Here is a 21,482-nt window from a genome sequence, read left to right on the forward strand (position 1 = left end):
TCTATGCAAAAATCATAATAACGTGTGGTTGGTGCTGGATGGTTATTGGGACTTTTTTTTTTAGTTTGTGGGGACATGAGGAATTTGTGTGGAATAGAAATGTTCTTTGTAGGCATGACAGTTCATGGCATATAGATGTAACACACTGTGCCATAGTGCCACTGCTGGGACAATCAGGTTCTTTTAGCTTGTCAGAATAACAGAATAGCAGAAGGGAGTACCTCCTGTTAAACCAAGAAAAATCAATCAAGCCATAAATCAATCAATTCTAACAAAACCGACAGTATTTGATCAGCTTCGGTGCTTGGACCCCTAAAAAAATGTGACTCGATTTCCCTTAAAAACGGAAAAAGAACCCGGATGCTGTACGCTGATTGGCTAGTGGCTCGTGTCACCCGGAAGTTGCCGGGACGGTCGGGTTGTGTCAGCGCTCCCTAAGATGGCGGGGGTGTTTGAGGTGGAGGTTGACGGCGTAGAACACGACCACGGACACGGGCACGTCGACGAACACCCTCAGGTAACGACAGCTCCGCGGTTTTCCTCTCGGACTCTCCGTATTTCTCGGAGTGAGACGCGACGTGCGCAGCGAGCCTCGAGTTCTTGCCAGAATGGAGGCTAACAGAGCTAAATGCTAACAGCTCTGATTGGCGATTCGACAGGCGAGGGGCGGTGTCCCAAATCGCACTCCATTCGACAGCTAGCACACTAGAATGCGGAGGCCATCTTTCCTCACGGTGCACTTAGGGCGCTGGTGTAGGGAGCGGGAAGGGATTTGGGATTGGTCCCTGATGAGCTGTGTGAATTGGTGTTCAGCCAGATGGCTTTCTGCGATTAGCACTCTGATTTAAGTGTTTAGGCAAAGTATTTATTTTATATGTTGTTTCTTGCTAACGATAAAGACTTAATAAACGTTACTATGTTAGAATACTGACCTTAAAGGTAAAGCAAATATACAAACAATACAGAATATTCTTTACTTGTGAGATTTGGATCAGGATAGAGATGGGCGATATGATGATAATATCGATATCGCGATACATTATATCACAACACCCTTCTTCTTCTTTAAAAATCCTTAACATCATAAAAATGTTTTTTTTTACACCTATATTTCCCCCATTTTCAGTGTTATTTTTCTTTTTATAGATAATGCATGATTGTATATTTGCATACCTGAAAAAGAATGTTTGTTTATTTTGAATATATATATATATATATATATATATATATATATATATATATATATATATATAATATATTAAATAGGTCTTTTTAGTAAAACAGATTTATGACTACTTTATCAAGGGGAAGGTGTAGAAGATGGCGGTGAGACCGGCCATGCTGTATGGTTTAGAGGCAGTGTCACTGAGGAAGAGACAGGAGTCAGAGCTGGAGATGTTGAGGTTCTCTTTGGGAGTGGCACGGTTGGACAGGATTAGGAACGAGTACATCAGAGGGACGGCTCATGTTGGACGTTTGGGGGGCAAAGTTAGGGAGGCCAGATTAAGATGGTTTGGACATGTTCAGAGGAGGGAGAGTGAGTATATTTGTAGAAGAATGTTGGACATGGAGCTGCCAGGCAGGAGGCAAAGATGAAGGCCAAAGAGGAGGTATATGGATGTAATAAATGAGGATATGAAGCTAGTGGGTGCAAGTGTTTAGTATGCAGAAGATAGGGATAGGTGGAGAGAGATGATTCGCTGTGGCGAAAGAAGAAGCAGAAGAAGATTGATCACTACTTTATCGTGAGCAGATATGCTGGGGCGTCAAAATATTTTAAATAAAATGATTGTCTGTGTAAATGCTTAGATATCGCCACAGACGGGATTTTTCCCCCAAATAAGAGGGGGTTTGGGGTGTTATTAGTGTAGATGTCGACCCCATGTTAAAACTTAAAAGTGCTTCATTGTCGTACATCTCACGTGACACAAAATCTGAGCTAATAGCGTTCAAGATATTGACAAGATTAGTTCACGAATTTGACGTGGCCAAGTGTGATGTAACAGGCGAGTAGAAACGTCTGTGAAAAATCGTGAGATGTCTTGTTCACGAGTTGTTCCATTCAGGCCTGAGGCTATTTAAATAAATAAATAAAAGCTTAAATGTGTAATTATAAAATCTCTCTTTTATTTCTTGACCTGAATGTTATTTTCTTTCTCTAGGTTGACCTCTCACAGCTTTCACCAGAGGATAAGTGGAGGTTTGTCTTTTCTTTCGTTCTTTTTTTTTTTTTTTTTTTTGTAATAATCTCTAATAAACAGTTCAGAAATATTTAGAGGATGGCTCTGTCTCGGATGCTGTTTCCCGATCGCGCGACAGCTTTGCATCACAAACACGTTAATGACGCTGATTATAATCGTGTAGTTATAACGTCTGCTAACATTCAGCGGAGGGTTTTTGTTTTTTGAACTTGTTATTAAAACAAACTGTATTTGAGGACACAGCAGGTGGACGGGTTAAAATGGAGTTTTATTTTCCGTTCACACTCATTTTGATGTTAATAATAACATATACACAGGACTATGGTGTAACTGGTCAGCTTCTGTAAACATTGTAAAGCAAACAAGTTGAACCTGAATGCTGGGTAAATATTTTCTTTTTGTTTTGCGCTTTGTGGCCTTTGTGTGGAAAGAATTATTGTTCAGCAAATATGGAGGCTGATTACAACAGAATGAAGTAAAGAATTATTTCTTATTTCTATTTATTTCACATCCCATGTTGTCAGAAATATTTATCTGAATAAATCCAGGTCTTTATATGATCTGGATATTTTTATAGACACACTGGTAGGTTTTTTCAGCTCAGAATCAGCTCCGCTCCCGTCTCTGAAGCTTGAAATGACAGCTAACGTTTTCACCCTGATCATCACATCAGCCATAAGTGAGGCAGGTTTTAGTTTGGATTCGGATTAGTATTGAAGTCTGATCCTAAACGTCTCCTTGTTTGTTTGTTCGACAGGCTGGAACATGCCAGGATGCACGCCAAACACAAAGGGCATGAAGCCATGCACGCTGAGATGGTGCTCATCCTCATCGTCACGCTCGTCATCGCCCAGCTCGTCCTGGTGCAGTGGAAACAGCGTCATGCCAGATCCTACAACGTGAGTACGCTCTGCTCCTACGTGACCTGTGTAAAACACAACCCGGTAAAGATCCCAGTGCACAAACATCAGTCACGTCTCGCTGAGTACCTGGTAATGTCACTCTCTCGGTTTAGGAACATCAACACACCTGTCAGGTGAGGACTCCATTAGTGTCTTTTAAGAAATACCTGGTGTGCAGGTCAGCCAGAGAAAAACCATTATACATTATACAAAATACATTCAGAAAAAATCTGATCTGATATTATATCATGAAAGTAGGGCATTTAAGCAGAAGCATGCAATGGTGATTTCCTCATCTCAAACAATTTATTGAAACAAAAGCCAACGACAGTGGTGGGTATACCACAACAAAAAATGTCAGTGTCTCAATAATTTGTCATGTGACCATCAATTACAGCTGGACAACGACGTCTCATACTGTTCACGAGTCGACTTATTGTCTGCTGAGGCATGGCATTCCACTCTTCTTGAAGGGCGGCCCTCAGGTCATTGAGGTTCTGGGGTGCAGGGTTATGAGCCTCTACACGACGACTCAGCTGATCCCATAGGTTTTCTATGGGATTCAGGTCTGGAGAAAGTGCAGGCCACTCCATTTGAGGTACCCCAGCCTCCAGCAGCCGTTCCCTAATGATGCAGCCTTGATGAGCTGGAGCATTGTCGTCCATGAAGATCTGTGTTGTTCATGCAGGGGCACAATGACTGGATTAATGATGTTATTCAGGTAGTATTGGCTTGTCACTGTACCATTCACAAGATATAGGGCAGTTCTGTATTGAGTAGACACACCTGTAACACCACTACAACAGTGGCTGATGCATAGCGCTCTCCTTGACGTCTCCAACATCGTTGGCGGCCATCATTTCTGCTCAACGGGAATCGACTTTCATCATTGAACAGCACTGAGGCCCACTGGTCCCTCGTCCAGAGTAAATGCTCCCTGGCCCATGCAAGACGATGACGCCTGTGCCTGGTGGTGTGGTCAGCTACCCTAGCAGGTCATCTAGCACGCAGACCACGCTGATGTCAACGGTTTCGAATGGTCTGACGTGACACTTGGGTGCCTCTCACCTCCCTTAAATGTGCCTGGAGTTGAGTGGCATTCATCATCCGGTTCCTCAGGGCACTGTTCACAATGAAGTGGTCATCAACGTGGGATGTGGCCAAAGGACGTCCACTTCTATGCCTTTCTGTGACTCTTCCAGTCTCTCTGTATCTCTGTTGCAACCTCCTGATGACACTCTGTGACACTCTAAGCTCAGTGGCCACTTCCCTCTGAGAACATCCTGTTTGAAGCCTCGCAATGGCGAGGTACTGTTGATCAGTTGTTAGGTGTGGTCTTGGTCTCATGATGTCAAAATGTGAACAGCATGATGAAGAGGACTGTTTAAATACCAATTCTAATTGAACCAGAAAATGTATTGGTCGATTCATGAATCAAACACTAGTTGTGAATTTTGCCGTTAAGCACCTTGTTAGAGAACAGCAAGTTATGCAAAAAGTACTGAAACACTGAACAGTTGGACATGTGCATTCAAAAGTGTAGAGAAGGTCTAAATTGAAGGTCAAATTTAGTTCACCTGTAAAGATTATAGTGCATTGTAGGTGCATCCTGAGATTTCACCCGAAAGCCCAATATCATATCGTGTGTGTGTATGTATGTGTGTGTGTATATATGTATATGTGTGTATGTATATATATATATATATATATATATATATATATATATATATATATATATATATATATATATATATAATCTATCTATCTATACACACACACACACATTTCTTCTTAGATTCCGAAATTATATAAAAGTACACTTATGCCAGATTTTATTTTTAATTTTTGTAACAATTGAGAATTACTTTGAAATCAGATGTTGTTCATGCAGCCTCAAGAAAGTTGCTATATTTTCTTTAAGAAAAATATTTTCTCCACATAACAGTAAAGCGCTCACCCAGTCATCCAATAATCGAGAATCCCGAGGGTACGAACACGGTGCTTTGTTCTCAGGGTGGGCATGGTATCCACACATCTCTCTCTATTTCTTTGAGCCTCTCTCAACACTGACCAGTCATGTACATTTATGAGCTCATGCTCATTGCACTTTCTGCTCCCCCGTGTGTTACACCTCCATGATGCCTCATGAGCAGCTCTTCCTATGGAAGTAAAATAGCCCCAAGAAATTCAACGTTGCACATCTGGGTATCACAGGAAGAGCAATCGAACATTGATGCATAATCGACACCTGCTGCTTGTCTGCTTCACCATCAGGTGGTGCAAGCGAGTTTGATTAGGTAATAGACCGAGGCTATCACATCACACGGATTTGCCAAAATGGACCAAAGGGTAAGTAAATGTTATGATTATATGGGCCTGTATGTTTTTTTTTTTCCCCTTTCGTTTACTTGACTGGTAAGGCTGGTAAAAACAAATATACATGTAAACCATGTTTTCGTGTCTTCATTGGCTTAAGGTACAGTACTTACTTCTTGTTCCATTTTGGCAAATCCCTGAGTGTGATGTGATGGCCTTGGTCTACCTGTTGCTGTTGTCTCATCAAACTCACTTGCAACACCTGCTGGTGAAGCGGATAAGCAGCAGGTGTCGAATATACATCGATGTTTGATTGCTCTTCCTGCGATACCCAATTATATTATTATCAATAATATACAGTCAAGCCCGAAATTATTCATACCCCTGGCAAATTCTGACTTAGTTACTTTTATTCAACCAGCAAGTTTTTTCTTGATTAGAAATGACACAGGCGTCTCCCAGAAGATAATAAGACGATGTACAAGAGGCATCATTGTGGGGAAAACAATTATTACTCATCTTTTATTTACATTTGAACAAAAAGTGGCATGTCCAAAATTATTCATACCCTTCTCAATAATCAATGGAAAAGACTTTATTGGCTATTACAGCAATCAAACGCTTCCTATAATTGCTGACCAGCTTTTTGCATGTCTCCACTGGTATTTTTGCCCATTCGTCTTTAGCGATGAGCTCCAACTCTTTCAGGTTGGAGGGTCTCCTTGCCAACACCCTGATCTTTAGCTCCCTCCACAGATTCTCAATTGGATTTAAGTCAGGACTCTGGCTGGGCCACTGCAAAACGTTAATGTTTTTGTCTGCTAAACATTTCTTCACCACTTTTGCTGTGTGTTTTGGGTCGTTGTCGTGCTGAAATGTCCCCTGGTGCCCAAGGCCAAGTTTCTCTGCAGACTGCCTGATGTTGTTGTTGAGAATTTTGATGTATTGCTCCTTTTTCATGGTGCCGTTTACTGTGATTAGGTTCCCTGGTCCACTGGCTGACAGTGGGGATGGTGTTCTTAGGGTTGAAGGCTTCTCCTTTTTTACGCCAAATGAAGGCTACATCATTGTGGCCAAATAATTCAATTTTTGTTTCATCTGACCATAAAACAGAAGACCAGAAGTCTTCTTCTTTGTCCAGATGAGCATTTGCAAAGACCAAGCGTTCCTTGGTCTGCGTCCGTGGAACCCAGCGGTGTGCAGTGTCCGTTGGACTGTCTGCCTTGAGATGTTGCCACCAGCAGTGCCTAGATTCATCAGGATGGCCTTGGTGGTGATCCTTGGATTCTTTTTTTACCTTGTATTTTTTAATAATACTTTGCACTGTAGCCACTGGAACTTCAAAACATTTTAGATATGGTCTTATAGCCTTTTCCTGACTTGTGAGCAGCCACAATGCGCAGCCGCAGGTCCTCAGTGAGCTCCTTTGTTTTAGCCATGACTGTCCACAAACCAACAGCAGAGAGCTTCTGTTTTTCACCTTGTTGAGTTGATTAAAATCGCTGTTCCCAATGAATCAGGGTAATTAGGATGCTTTAGAACAGCTTGGACTATATGGAATGGTATAGAACTTTGGATTTTCCCATATACTGTGAGTTTGCAAAGGGTATGAATAATTTTGGACATGCCACTTTTTGTTCAAATGTAAATAAAAACTGAGAAATATTTTTTTCCACAATGATGCCTCTTGTACATCGTCTTATTATCTTTTGGGAGAAGCCTTTGTCATTTCCGGTCAAAAAAAAAAACTTGCTGGTTGAATAAAAGTAACTTTAAGTCAGAATTTGCCAGGGGTATGAATAATTTCAGGCTTGACTGTATATAATATATTATTATATCATATTATGATATTTTCATATATGTGTGTGTGTGTGTGTGTGTGTGTGTGTGTGTATGTGTATATATATATTATATATATATATATATATATATATATATATATATATATATATATTATATATATATATATATATATATATATATATACATATATGAAAATATCATAATATGATATATTATATTACGATATTTTCATATATATATACACATACGTATGTATGTATATGTACATACATACATACACTAGGTGGCGATGTTGAGATTGCAAACACGTCTATCGCGTGACTGATCAATCTCTTTAATCTGTAGTATGAAATCATTTCCTAATGTTGTGTAATTCCTACACCACGCTGGCACTCTGACCTTTGACCTGTGGTCACATCAATTGTTCAACTTTTATTCCAGCAAATGTTATCAGTTCTAAAGGATAAACTTTGGTTTCTTAAATATTTGAGCTCTGAGGTGATGCAGCAAAAGCCTTTATCTTTAACAGGTGAGTCTGTCGATACATCTGAGGTGACGGTAAAGTGACGTGTCAAGCAGCATCATTTATCACGCCGTTCCTTTAACAAATCAATAAAACACATCAACAATGGAAAAAGCATTGATGACTAAATAACCCAGAACAGACGCCTTATCTAATATCTCCTTCGTCTAACAGGAGAAACATGGAGCCTTTCAATATTAAAGATTAGATTTCAAATAGAGCATCTGTACCAGAGAGGTGAAATACACACCTTCCTCTTCAGGCATGTTCTGAGTAAAGTTCACTAGACTCAAATCATATCAGATATAAGCTGATAACAGGCGGAAATATGTCCAATTAAAATTTACAAGAAATATCAGTTACGTTTCAGGTAAAGGCCTTCTGTCAGAAATTTGTGGTTTGTTCCGCAGATGAAGGAAGATTCTAACAAAATGTCAGATTAAAGATGATTTCAGATGATAACACGACGTCTACGATGACGTCAACTTCGCATTCCGGGTTTTATTCACTGCAGGGATTCACAGAGATTAGAGGAATCAGTGAAGCTCAGATCTTATACAGGTTATAAATATTAAAAATGAATGAATTCTAAATTAACAGACTTTTTTTTTTCTATCAGAGAATTATTTTTCTAAAAACTTTTTGTACAATTCTCTGATTTTTTTTTTTTAGCAGGGAATTACATCCTCGCCTAAATAGCCTCAGAGTTACATACACTAAAATAGAGTAGTTTGGAGTTTATATATTTATATAGATAGTGTATTTCTCTTAAACTGAGAAGGTAGCCAGTCCATTGAGCTCGGTGTATCATTATTTGGTGATGTGAAAGTGAGTGACTCATCCTGTATTATTAGATCACAGTAAAAACCACATAAAATGTCACAGCTCGAAATAGAAACATATTACGTATTGTTCGTCGCCTTGTATGTTTTAATTTAAGCGACACATGACTATTGGACTTTGAGAGGATTATTGTGAGTCTCAGGTACCATCCAACTTTGCAATAAAACATCAGAAGATAAAGTAGGGAGGAGAAAAGAGAATATTTACGAAATATATCCAGAGAATATATTATTATGTATATAATGCATATATACTCCTAACTCTTTCCACAGCAACCCCACTGATCTGTACGGTGGTTTTCACACCTGACAATTTTGCTGAGGTCTGAATCCCTTCCCAATGCTTCTCGCAGTGTCGGTCCGGTTTCGGGCTCACTTTTGAAATCCGCTCATGAATAGATCACTCTACAATCCTTCACAAATGAAGATGAACAACACAAGACGATGCACCGACATTTCCCGGTCCACCAGAGAGCTTTCACCAACCCTGAGGGGGGCGTGGCCGTCCTCGTATAGCATCCTCTATTGATACAAACCGGTGTCAGTCGTAAACCTGTATAAACGCATTCTTTCTGTTTCTGCAGTTGGTGACCCTGTTTCAGATGTGGGTGGTGCCTCTTTACTTCACCACAAAGCTACACTGGTGGCGATTCTTGGTGACGTGGTCCATCTTCTCCATCGTCACTGCTTTCATCACGTTCCGTGCCACACGCAAACCATTGGAATGCACCACACCAAGGTAATTTCTCATGGCTGGAGAAAAGGTAGAAGAGGTATTTATTATTATTATGATGTATTTTATATATATATATATATATATGATTACATTGTCATCTAGGAGTATACATCCAAGGTCCCTTTGCATACTTTATTCCATGAACTTTTATATACCAGTGTCAGTGACTTATTGACGTTTGATGTATGACTCAGTTTCATGGTTTAGTCAGCTGTTTGTTCACTCTACTCGTATCTCGTCTTTCTAGATTGGTTTACAAATGGTTTTTCCTCTTGTACAAGATCAGCTACACGACAGGCATCGTGGGCTACAGTGTAGTCATGTTCACACTCTTTGGCATCAATTTGATATTTAGGTAAGTTTTATACTCGGAGGGACGTCACGGTGCAGTTTCCTTTCTTCATGTCAAGCAAGGTGTATATACAACAAAATGCAAAATTCAATCAAATAATAAAAAAAAAACACAGGTAGCTTTACTGTGAAATACTCTAATGAGACCTGTTCTTCTTCCCCTAACTTACCTAGCATTAATAATACAGCTCTTTGATAGCTTTCACTTTAACAGAAAGGCAGCTGTATGTTCACTCACTCGCCTGCATTGTTTATTTACATTAAATCCACATCCGCTAAACACGATGGAGCTCTTTGTCTCTCCTTATCAGGTTTTGGAGTCAGAACAACATCATCCCAGCTCTGTTTCCATGTAAAACCTTTCCTTTGTAATTGCGATTGTAGACATGTGCTGTGTCTCAAATAGAAAACCTTTGGAAAAATTCAAAAGGATTTACGGATCCAGAAGATCCTAAAGACAGTCCTGAAGGCTATTGGTTTTTAACTAATCACACACCATCAGCGCTAGATTAATGTTAGTACTCAGACATTCTGTAAGTATGCGATTCGAGACACAAAGCTGTTTACACTGGTTTTACACCACGATAGCGTAGCATTATCTATCTATGTCAGCGCTCCAAATGACTACAATTGACCTTCTTGTGTACATTTACATGTAGTTCCCATCGAGTATATTCCAGGGTAAAGGTCATATGAAAAGTGTAAGCAGATTTTACAACTTCTCTGATTGATTTCAGAATGATAAAAGTGGACACCACCCTGGACACCACCCTGATCATTGTTTAGAAATCCTCTGTTTTCATTTTTACTGGAAATAACCTATTCGAGCAAGTCGCATGCCTCGTGATTAGTTCACAAGACAAAATTATTGTGTAGTGTTTACCATAAGGGACCTAAAATTGATTCCACAGTCAACAAGCTGCATAAAACTATGATGTTTGTGATGGTTAATTACTAGTTAATAAATAATGTTTCATACCTGGAAGTATAATTTGGCCCGGTATTACCTTTAGCATGTCACAGATTTTAGAATAAGCTGCGTTTACGTGTAATGTTATGAAATAGATGTTTCATGCAATAGGTAACCCTTCCTGTGTAGAAGCTATTTTTAATACCTCCTTTCGTTTTGCACATTCCTTGTTTAATGAACAACAACGGCTCACCTGAAGAGGAATGATTCATGACTTTATCAATAAAGTATTTTATTCGGTGGAACATTTACTGTGTCATCAGTCAAGGAAGTGCTTAACAAAAGAACATATGATGAGGAAAAGCATCACATGCTTTCCGTGAGAAAACAATATAGTCACGTTTTCAGTGAATCATATAACTTTTTGGAAAAAACAAAACATGATCACACGTGCTGGTTATTTTTTGAGAAAACATCTGTGTTATGTTAATACTTTTAATGAGTTTTCACAATGTTGGCTTTTTTATTATTATTATTATATTATTATTTCTTGTTCAGGATAAAGCCAGAAGATTCCATGGATTTTGGCGTTTCCATGCTCTTTTATGGACTCTATTACGGCGTCCTGGGCAGGGATTTTGCAGAGATGTGTGCAGACTTCATGGCTTCCACAATAGGAGTAAGTACCTGTAGGATTCTTCTATCAAATCAGATTTGAACCCTGATGAAGCCACAGTGTTCTTGAGAGAGAGAGAGAGAGAGAGAGAATCGATCACGCTGTCTGTGTGGGAGGGGTGTACACTTTCTCTCCCTTGTCAATCACAGAGAGATTGACTGTGAGGTCGTGTATGTGGATCGACTTCACTGTTCCTGACTGACGTGTTGTTTACTGTTTTGTTAATCTTGTGACCTTTCACCCCTTGTGCTCAGTATTACAGCGCATCCGGAATGCCCACTAAACACCTCTCGGACAGCATCTGCGCCGTGTGCGGTCAGCCCATCCTGGTGAGCGTGGACGAAGAAGGGATCATGGAGAACACCTACAGACTCTCCTGCAACCATGTGTATCCTTACACACACATAAGCACTTAATATTTTGATCTGATCAGTGCTTCTGTAGTACTTATGATCTGTGTGTCTGTGAAGATTCTCAGTCATCCAGGTACGGATATCTGGAAGTTCAGTCATGTCACGTCTTCTTTTTGTTTTTCCAGTAGTGAAGTGACATTCAAAACATTTCACCTTCTTCAGTCTGAGGGAAGTTTCCACTAATTTATATCCTCCAGGGTTAAGGATCTTCCAACACAGAAAGAAGCAACACCTTAGAGATTAAAGTGTAAGTCGCTCTGAATAAAGGGCATCTGCCAAATGATGTAAATGTAAACCTCAGGACCAGAATCAGCTGTGTGCCTGCATCCGAAGGACAAAGGTGCACAACTTGGACAGAGAAGGCAAATGGTTTGAGAGAGGAGTGAAGGAGGCTGTCTATGTCCAGGTGGAAAATCCTTCTCTCTCAACAGAGGTGGAGGTCTTAGGCACAGCCTTTCTATTTTACATGCTGCTCTTTCATCCATCCCCAAGATTAAGACCTCCTCACAGGTCCACCAGGAAAGCCACACATAAGGACTCTCCCCTCTCATATTCGCTGATCGTTACCCCTAATACTTCAATACACTCTCTCCTTACTCTCCTTCTCTGGGGTCGTTACATCCTAACGACTCCTCTTACTCCTAACACCTCTGCTTCCCCCTCTGTTCCTTTAATGTGGCTGGCCAGAGAGGGGAGGACCCTTGACCTTGGAAGATACAAATTCGTGGAATCCTGCCAACTTCCCTCAGGATGGAGAACCTAATGAAACAAAAAAGAAGTCCAGTTAACATAAGATAATCATGATCAGTTCACTGGACAAGCAAGCCATGAATCAACGAATTACAGAGAATGAAGTTTCTTCATATGCTTGCTAAGCATGTACAAAATACCATGTTTACATGTCCATGCATATCTCATGACTGCGCGTGACAGTAACGTGTGAACTCCGAAAGTAACACGTACAAAACCCACACAAAATATGCCATTTCTCGAATGCAGCACTTTAGCTCGAATTTTAGCTGGTACAAAACCGCTTCCCTATATACACACACACACACACACGAATATAACTCTTAGGAAGGGAACATGCTGGATAGTTTTTCCACTAATTTGATAGAATGACTTGGCTAATGTGTAAAAAGAAATTATTGCACCCCCTCCCACACACATTTATTATTATTATGATAATAATAAAACAATATGTAATCCATAAACATGTACATAAAAGCAAAATATTATAACTTAAGTAGTAATGAAACTGAAAATAAAATATTTTGAAGGTGATTAAGAAATGAGGAAGCAGATTCAAGATTCATGGTGAAATTGTCAGGCATTTTGCTAAATTGCTACAGTAATCTAATCTACGTTTTATTAAATGCATAGATGCAACTTTTATTTTAAGCTAAAGCTCCTCAAAGGTTAAAAGTGCGATCCTGGACAGTTTGTTTTTGCAGATAGGAGTCGGTTTGTTCATACCCTAAAATTATTTGTCTCCTACATTTTATCCTGGTGTAACTGTTCTAAGTTCTGGGACATCCAGTCAGTTATTCGATTCATGCACGTCATCAATTGGCTTTCGATTACGGATGTGTAAAATCGTGTCTTCTACATTACTATGAAACTGATTAAGTCAGCCAAGAGGAAACAAGGAGAAAATGAAGGGTCCTAAAATACATCAGTGTGCACCACCTCCAAATGAATATCATATTGTTTTGATAGTTGATTTCCCGATGAAACAACATAACTGTACCACACATGCACAATCTGACGCACTGCTCCTGGTGTTCCAGTCCAAATAGGGCAATCTTTCACACCTTGAACATGTGTGTTATGACTCCATGGATATCAAAGCAAACATCAGTTCCATGCTTGATTTGTGAGCGAAAAGGGGAAGAGGAACTGTTGTGTACTTCTCATTACTATTGTAGGGTTGTGCATTTTTATCACTGGGGATGACCTTTATTTTCTTTCTGGCATATACAAAGAATATTAGTTTTAATGTTTAGAGCCTCAGAAATTTACTTACTCACCGCAACCACAGAACGATTTGGTTCACGTTTACAACGGGAAATTTGAAGGAAGAACACTGGAACTCTGCTGAAACACAATTCTTTGAAAATATTTTTTCTATGACGGTCCTAGCATTTGAATCACCACTTGGGTCATGTACCTCATAGAGTACGTTGTCTGTATGTCATCAGTGTGACGCACATTTTCCTTTTTTTTCCCGGAGTAGTTCCACATTAGTGATTTTCTGTTCTTTATTTTAAAGTATTTTAAACACACACTCGTGTGCTGACCTCGCCCACAAACTTACTGTTGAAGTTGCTAGTATCTGAATTCTTTTTGGTGTTTACGTGACCATAGTTACATCATAGTGTTTATTGATGCTAAGTGAAAGTGATTCTCCAAATCAAATGTTCTCAGACTGCTACGTAGTCCCAGAGTCCCACACCTCCATGTGTGTGCTTATATATACATTAAGACCACTGCCCGGTGAAGTGAATAACATTGATGATCTCCTCATCATGGCACCTGTTAGTGGGTGGGATATATTAGGCAGCAAGTGAACACTTTGTCCTCAAAGTTGATGTGTTAGAAGCAGGAAAAATGGACAAGTGTAAGGATTATACGGAGGACAAATTGTGGTGGCTAGACCACTGGATCAGAGCATCTCCAAAACTGCAGCTCTTGTGGGGCGTTCCCGGTCTGCAGTGGTCAGTATCTATCAAAAGTGGTCCAAGGAAGGAACAGTGGTGAACCGGCGACAGGGTCATGATCCGATCCAACAGACGAGTTACTGTTGCTCAAATTGCTGAAGAAGTTAATGCTGGTTCTGATAGAAAGGTGTCAGGTTACACAGTGCATCACAGTTTGTTTGTGTATGGGGCTGCATAGCTGCAGACATGTCAAGGTGCCCATGCTGACTTTTGTGTACCACTGGAAGTGCCAACAATGGGCCAGTGAGCATCAGAACTGGACCACGGAGCAATGGAAGGTGGTGGCCTGGTCTGATGAATCAGGTTTTTTTTTTTTTTTTTTTTACATCACACAGATAACCGAGTAAGTTTGCGTCACTTCCCTGGGGAACACACTGCACCAGGATGCACTATGGAAAGAAGGCAGTGGAGGCAGTGTCATGCTTTGGGCAATGTTCTGCTGGGAATCCTTGGGTCCTGCCATCCATGTGGATGTTACTTTGACAAGTAGCACCTACCTAAGCATTGTTGCAGACCATGTACACCATTTCAATGAAACAGTATTCCCTGATGGCTGTGGCCTCTTTCAGCAGGATAATGCGCCGTGCCACAAAGCAAAAATGGTTCAGGAATGGTTTGATGATCAAAACAATGAGTTTGAGATGTTGCCTCCAAATTCCCCAGATCTCAATCCAATTGAGCATCTGTGTGATGTGCTGGACAAACAAGTCTAATCCATTGAGGCCACACCTCACAGATGACAGAACTTTAAAGGATCTGCTGCTAACATCTTGGTGCCAGATACCACAGCACACCTTCAGGGATCTAGTGGAGTCCATGCCTCGACAAGTCAGGGCTGTTTTGACAGCAAAAGGGGAACCGACACAGTATCAGGCAGGTGGTCATAAGATTATGCCTGATCGGTGTAAATTAACATTGTCAGTCAGTATCTATGGTCATGTTTTCCTTCCTCATAAAATGGATAAAATTTAATTCCCTGGCAAATCGAAACGAACCTGAATCTGGAGAGAAGTGTAGAGATTAGAAAGAGGCTTTTACTGTCTCTTGCTGATGGGGAATCGCTGATGTTGTATAAAGATGACATGTTCCTGTGATGAAAGTTGGGGAAAAAAACTCATCCCGAGGAAGACCAAGACACTCCTCCAGGGGCGGGGCATATGCGATGAAGCTTAAAATCCAAAAGTGTAGACTTTTTAAACTATTTTCCTCTAGGTGTAATTATTGGATCAGCTTTCATCTCTCTCAGGAACAGGTAGATAAAGGTTGATTTCGTGTCACACTCACATTATCCCCCTGGTGTCACATGATTTTTGTAGAAGTGAGTCCCTGTGGATGTTCATGTCATTGTTCCTTCATGTGGTTCAGTGATTCAGTGTCTGATGAGGCCTGAAAATATCCAAGTAACTTACAAAATCCACGATGATCTTTTTTTTTTTTTTTTTCCCATCTGTCAGATTAAATACTGTAATTTTTCCTGAACAAATTGCTTGATGTGGAATTTCACGAAAATTTTTGTTCATGTTTCAATGTCTCAAACATTGCAGCATGTTTTTCCTTGACAGTTTTTCTCCCAGATTTCATGAGTTCTGCATACGAGGCTGGTGCATTGTGGGTAAGAAACAGACATGCCCATACTGCAAAGAAAAGGTGGACTTGAAGAGGATGTTCAGTAATCCGTATCCTTGGTGTGTGTGTGTACCTAAGTTTCTGACATAATAATGAGATCTGTATATAAACATGCTGAATATTTTATTACGTTCACCTGCATTGACTTAGCCGATGCTTTAATCCAAGAGGACCGGGCTGATCAGAAAGAAGTGGAAAAAAGTTTGACAGGACAGAGAAAGAAGGAGGGAACTTCACAAACACACATGTTCAGAGATGCTATACGCAAAATGCGATACGATACAGCGGCGTCTCAATTCAGCTGATTAAAACATTCAGCTTTTACAAAAATGTAAAAAATAATAATGAATCCGTGTTTGTGTGATTAACTCAAACCGAAACAAAAGCTAAAAAAAAAAAAAAAAAGACTTATTTTTCTTTGTGAATTAACTCTACAAGCCTCTGAAAGACTCTGAAGGGGGTGCGGCGTAAGTCATGTAGCTCTCTTTGTGAATCCTGCATTCTCCAGTAATATAGAGGAGCGAGAGTACTGTAGGTTTAATAACATTTTAAAGCTTCATCACGTGGTGTAATGTAAATGATACGTGGACGTACATCTCTGGGGAAAAACAAATAAGAGACCACTGTTTCTTATGTTTTTTTTCTTCCAGGTTCATGTATTGGTGAGATGAACAGTTTTGTTTCATTTTTTTGTGAACTGCTGACAATATTTCTCCTAAATTCAAAATATAACTATTGTTATTTAGAGTCTATATTTAAAGGAAATGACATCACATCAAAATAATCAGAGATCATGCAGTATTTGCAGAGCTTTAATAACTCAAAGAAAACAAAATGCAAATCATTTGTAAACAAATTGTGTTAATGCTTCGGCTAAATAACATTAAGAAATCAGTATTTGGTGGAATAACCCCGATTTGCATGCGTTTTGGCTCCATGCTCTCCACCAGTTTCTCACATTGCTATTGGGGAACTTTATACCATCCTTTTTGCAAAAACGCAAACAGCTCAGCTTTGCTTGATAGTTTGTGACCATTCCATCTTCCTCTTGATGACATTCCAGAGGTTTTCAATAGGGTTCAAATCTGGAGATTGGGCAGTGGTCTCATTTTTTTTTTTTCCAGAGCTGCATATCAATTCAAGGAGCCTCGAACGGATCGACAGGAAGTGATGAGGCGTCTTCACATTTTAGGCAAAACACTTTCAAAAGAATAGTTGGTGTTCCCCCCCCCCCCAGTTTCTCTCACTCTGACTTCTTTCTGTAGTACCACTGTGTCACTAGACCGACTGACCCACTTGCTATTTCTGTTAAGGAAAAGACCCTGGGTTTTCCATTGCATTTCCCTTTATTGGGAAAGTCATGTAGTTAGATGACAATTTACAGGAAACCGGGGCTTATTTATGAGACTTCTCAGGGTAATGTGGACGGTTTGCTCAGAAGTGTTGGCATCCGATTCCAATTCTCACTTAATCACAAACTTGGGAAACATACCCATTTAGACCAGCTTCATCTTCAGAGAATTTGAGTCATGTTTGTCTGAGAAAGTAACTCAGACTGAAACAGAAACAGAGACGTATTTTATTTAAAGTATTGACTTTCAGATCAGATCAAAGGAAGTTCATGGAAAATTGATTTATGGGCTGTTACTGTCATGTATCATGGGTCATAGGTGGTCATTTTTATCAATATGTTCATGGTGAAGTCCCAGTTTGAACTGTAAATCTTAAACGGATGTATTTTGTTTCTTTATTTATTCACTTTAATAGGAACACTTGTTCAATTATCTAGTCAGAGCTTCAGACCTGAATGTACACATCAGACATGAGAATGAGGGAAACATCTGAGCGGTCTCGGTGGCTCAGAGCATGATGTGGGTTTTGGAGCCAGTTTCGAAATTTCAGATACTGAAACATTGATCTGAGATTTTTTCACAGAACACTCTGTACACTTAAAAAAAAAAAAAAAAAAAAAAAAAAACCCCAAAAAAACCATCCACTTCTATGGGGCTGAGGGGCAAATGTTAACTGAAATATAACCGCCTTGAGCAGGAAAGCACCTCAGCATGTCACAACATGAGGCTGAGAAGCTACAACTGAACAGGTTTCTGCTCTTGTCAGAAAGGAGAACCAGAGATTAGACCTACACCTGTGCTCTGCTCAGAGACCCTCAGATCACATTCTGATGTTTGATGTGAACATGGAAGCTCCAGACGTGTTTATTTAATGATTTATCCATTCCTGTTAAGTTTGTCTCCTTAAGCGGTGGCTGTAAGATGGGAGAGGCCTCACGTCATGTACGGACAATTACTGGACTGGCTCCGCTATCTCGTAGCCTGGCAGCCGGTCATAATCGGACTAGTGCAGGGGATCAACTACATCCTGGGTCTAGAGTAACGGCGACACCCATCCCCAAGCGAGAGAGAGAGAGAAAGAGACTATAGTCTGTTGTGGGGTTAATCGGACACTGGGACTGGAACTTTAATCACCAAAAGTGTGTAATGTACTGTATATTGGCACACACACTGTGCATCTGTGTATTTAAAGGAGGAAAAAAAAAGAAATCTAATAGAGGTCTGGCTTTGTTTTTGAAACGTGTACCTTGTTTTATAATCTTTTTTTTCTTTCTTTTTTTTTTTAAATAAGAAACTACTAATCTGTCTTAATGTTTTTAACCATAAATTACAACCTCAGACATTTTTTAAGCTCTTTGCCAGTTACAATGAAGTTCTGTGTTCCACCTGGTGAAAAACCTTCTTTCACTTCTCAGCATTCATCAATGGGAATACTGAGCTTTCTGAACACACACACACAAACACCCTCCCTCTCTTCTACAGTCAGCGTGTCCCACCTCCATTCGTGGGATCTGGGCGTGAAGATTTCCTGGATGCCGATGGGGTTTTTTGTTTTTTTTTGTATATTTTACACGCTTCATCTGCTATGGGTATTTTGAGAGGACGGTACTTGACTGAGTAATATTCTGATAACGCATTTTCTTCTGTGTCATGTCATAAGTTTTGGATCATGGAGTTAGTGTTGAAAGTATTGTCCGTTTAAAAAAAGAAGGACTTTAGTAAACTTTTGGGAATGTTTATAAGATCTATTTGAATCCTCTTCGGCTGAGGAAAATAAAGCAACTAAAGGAGAATGTTTATTAAATTTCTGAATTTAATAAGTGGATTCATTTGATCAGAGGAGGATTTGATGATGATGATGATGATGATCTGGAATAGATCTCTGACATGATGCCTGATATCACACAGCTGTACATCTTAATCCTGTGTTACTGTACATCCTGTACTGTGTGTGTGTGTGTATGTGAACTCCAGACATCATCCCCTATGCCCAGTAACTTCTCAGGTAAAATGAATCAAGTCAGTACGGTGAGTGAAATGTCTCATTAGTCTCATTATTGAACTGTAAAGCTATACTTTGCTGGTTTATTAGTATTGTTAAACTTTACTGCACGTTTCCTTCAGTTCTCCTAACCAGTCACAAACATTACTAACTTAAAACGCAGAACTGTATAATAAATATATTTAAAAAAAAAAAAAAAAAATTATATATGAATATATAAAGCCTCACAGAGCCCTGAACCACATTTTGAGAACTAGAGCTTTATAGAATGTAAGTATTTAGGTGGAATGTATAAATATACATTTAAAATTATTTATAAAATAGCAAAATAAACACACATTTTGCACTAGGCAAATCTGCATAATGCACATCACTATTCAACTTATAATTATTTAAATATTTAATGTACTTTATATAGACACTGAAAAGTAATTGTATAATGTGTATCTATTATCTATATACATATATAATCATATAAAGTAAATTATATTCAGAATTCCCCATAGGTTCAATTGGGTTTAGATCAGGAAACCTACTATCGCCTTCACCCTGTCCTTCTTTAGAAATCCAACAGTGGCCTTAGATATGTGTTTAGGATGATTGTCATGTTGGAAAAGTACACAACAACCAAGGGCACAGAGTGAAGATAGCATCTTCTCTTTCAGTATAGAGCAGTACATCTGTGAATTCATGGTGCCATCAATGAAATGCAGCACTCATGCAGCCCCACATAAGGACACTGCTACCACCATGTTTCACTGTAGACACTGTGCATTTTTCTTTGTATTCCTCACCTTTGAGACGCCATACAGTTTTGAGGCCATAAGTTCCAAAAACATTTATCTTGGTCTCATCTCTCCAGAGTATAGAGTCCCAGTAGTCTTCATCTTTGTCAGCATGGGCCCTGGCAAACTCTAGGTGGGCTTTTTTGTGCCTGGGCTTTCAGAGAGACTTCTTTCGTGGATGGCACCCATGCATGCCATTCCTCTGCAGTGTACGCCATATTGTGTCACAGGAAACAGTCACCCCAGTTTGGCAATCTACTTCTTTAAATAACTGCAGTGAACTTGCATGCCGATTTTCTTCAACGCTTCTCATCAGAAGACGCTCCTGTCGAGATGTTAATCGATGTGTCTGTGAGATGGTTGCAGTTCCATCTCTCTTTTTTACATTTTTCTACCACTTTTGCTACAGTATTCTAACTGGTAAGTAAAACTTTGCTGACCTTCTTGTAGCCTTCACCTTTCTGGTGTAAAGAAATTAATTTCTTTCTCAGGTCTTTCACATCTCTATTCCATGTGTGAAATGGGAAGGGGTTTTCTTTACGTAACGCCCTTTTATAGTCACCTGTCTGCTGGACACCTGTGTAATGAATAATCACACTCACCTGGGGTTGAATTCTTGTTAAAGCAGAAATTTGTCGTCTAAAATTTAGCTTTGCCCCAGAGACTTTCAGTGGGGTGTACTCATTTTTGCATCACCCAAATTTGAGTAAAACTGAACATTTTGTTCTCTAATGGTTATTAATTAACCTTACTTTCGTGTTCTAAGTTAAACAGATGTTACATAAAACTTAGTCTTGTCAACATTTTGAAGATTGTTTTTGTGTTCATTGAGATAATGCTTAAATTGAGATAATGCTTAAATAATGATATAAAGTACTTTTAATATTTAAATAATATTTAAATTAAATTATTTTAAAGGCAATACTAATGTTATTTTAAATAAATATATTTTATTATATATATATATATATATATATATATATATATATATATATATATATATAAAAATATATATATATATATATATATATATGAAATAAAATATATTTATTTAAAATAATATTAGTATTAAAATATAATATATATATTATATATAACATTTAGGACATTTCGTAGACGCTCTTATCCAGAGCAATTTGAGACAAGTGAGTGATGGCCTTGTTCAGGGACCCGGAACCTTCCGGTCAGTAAATTAACAACTAACTAAGCCAGCTCATGCCCGTTTCACGCAATGACGTGTGAAGAAATCACTGAATCACCTGTATTTTAAAGGCGGTCAGTGACTCAGCTGTTCAGTGGACAGTGGATGTTCTATTAACATCAT

The 21,482-nt window shown here is 39.2% G+C and overlaps 1 protein-coding gene across 2 annotated transcripts; it reads left to right on the forward strand.

The window, feature by feature from the left end:
• The first annotated feature begins 388 nt into the window (after positions 1-388).
• rnf121 (ring finger protein 121) lies at positions 389-18,610 on the forward strand. 2 transcript variants are annotated; one of them, XM_058415803.1, is made up of 9 exons: positions 390-517; positions 2,163-2,200; positions 2,959-3,100; positions 9,172-9,326; positions 9,571-9,678; positions 11,143-11,263; positions 11,515-11,648; positions 15,968-16,069; positions 18,293-18,610. In XM_058415803.1, the coding sequence occupies exons 1-9, from the start codon at positions 440-442 to the stop codon at positions 18,411-18,413; spliced, it is 999 nt and encodes a 332-aa protein (XP_058271786.1). In that variant the 5' UTR covers positions 390-439; the 3' UTR covers positions 18,414-18,610. The 2 variants fall into 2 exon arrangements, with proteins under 2 accessions (XP_058271787.1, XP_058271786.1); XM_058415804.1 differs by lacking the exon at positions 9,571-9,678 and having other exon boundaries at positions 389-517.
• Positions 18,611-21,482: the final 2,872 nt, after the last annotated feature.

This window comes from Hemibagrus wyckioides, linkage group LG18, assembly GCF_019097595.1.
Source record: "Hemibagrus wyckioides isolate EC202008001 linkage group LG18, SWU_Hwy_1.0, whole genome shotgun sequence".
In the NCBI taxonomy this organism is placed as follows: domain Eukaryota; kingdom Metazoa; phylum Chordata; class Actinopteri; order Siluriformes; family Bagridae; genus Hemibagrus; species Hemibagrus wyckioides.

What these genes read in the sequence shown, in the direction of transcription:
- rnf121 (XM_058415803.1), top strand. Translation starts at nt 440, where the DNA reads ATGGCGGGGGTGTTTGAGGTGGAGGTTGACGGCGTAGAACACGACCAC. An exon ending in TCATGGCTTCCACAATAGGA is followed by an intron (nt 11,264 to 11,514) that starts GTAAGTACCTGT and finishes CCTTGTGCTCAG; the next exon opens with TATTACAGCGCATCCGGAAT. An exon ending in AGACTCTCCTGCAACCATGT is followed by an intron (nt 11,649 to 15,967) that starts GTATCCTTACAC and finishes TTTTTCTCCCAG; the next exon opens with ATTTCATGAGTTCTGCATAC.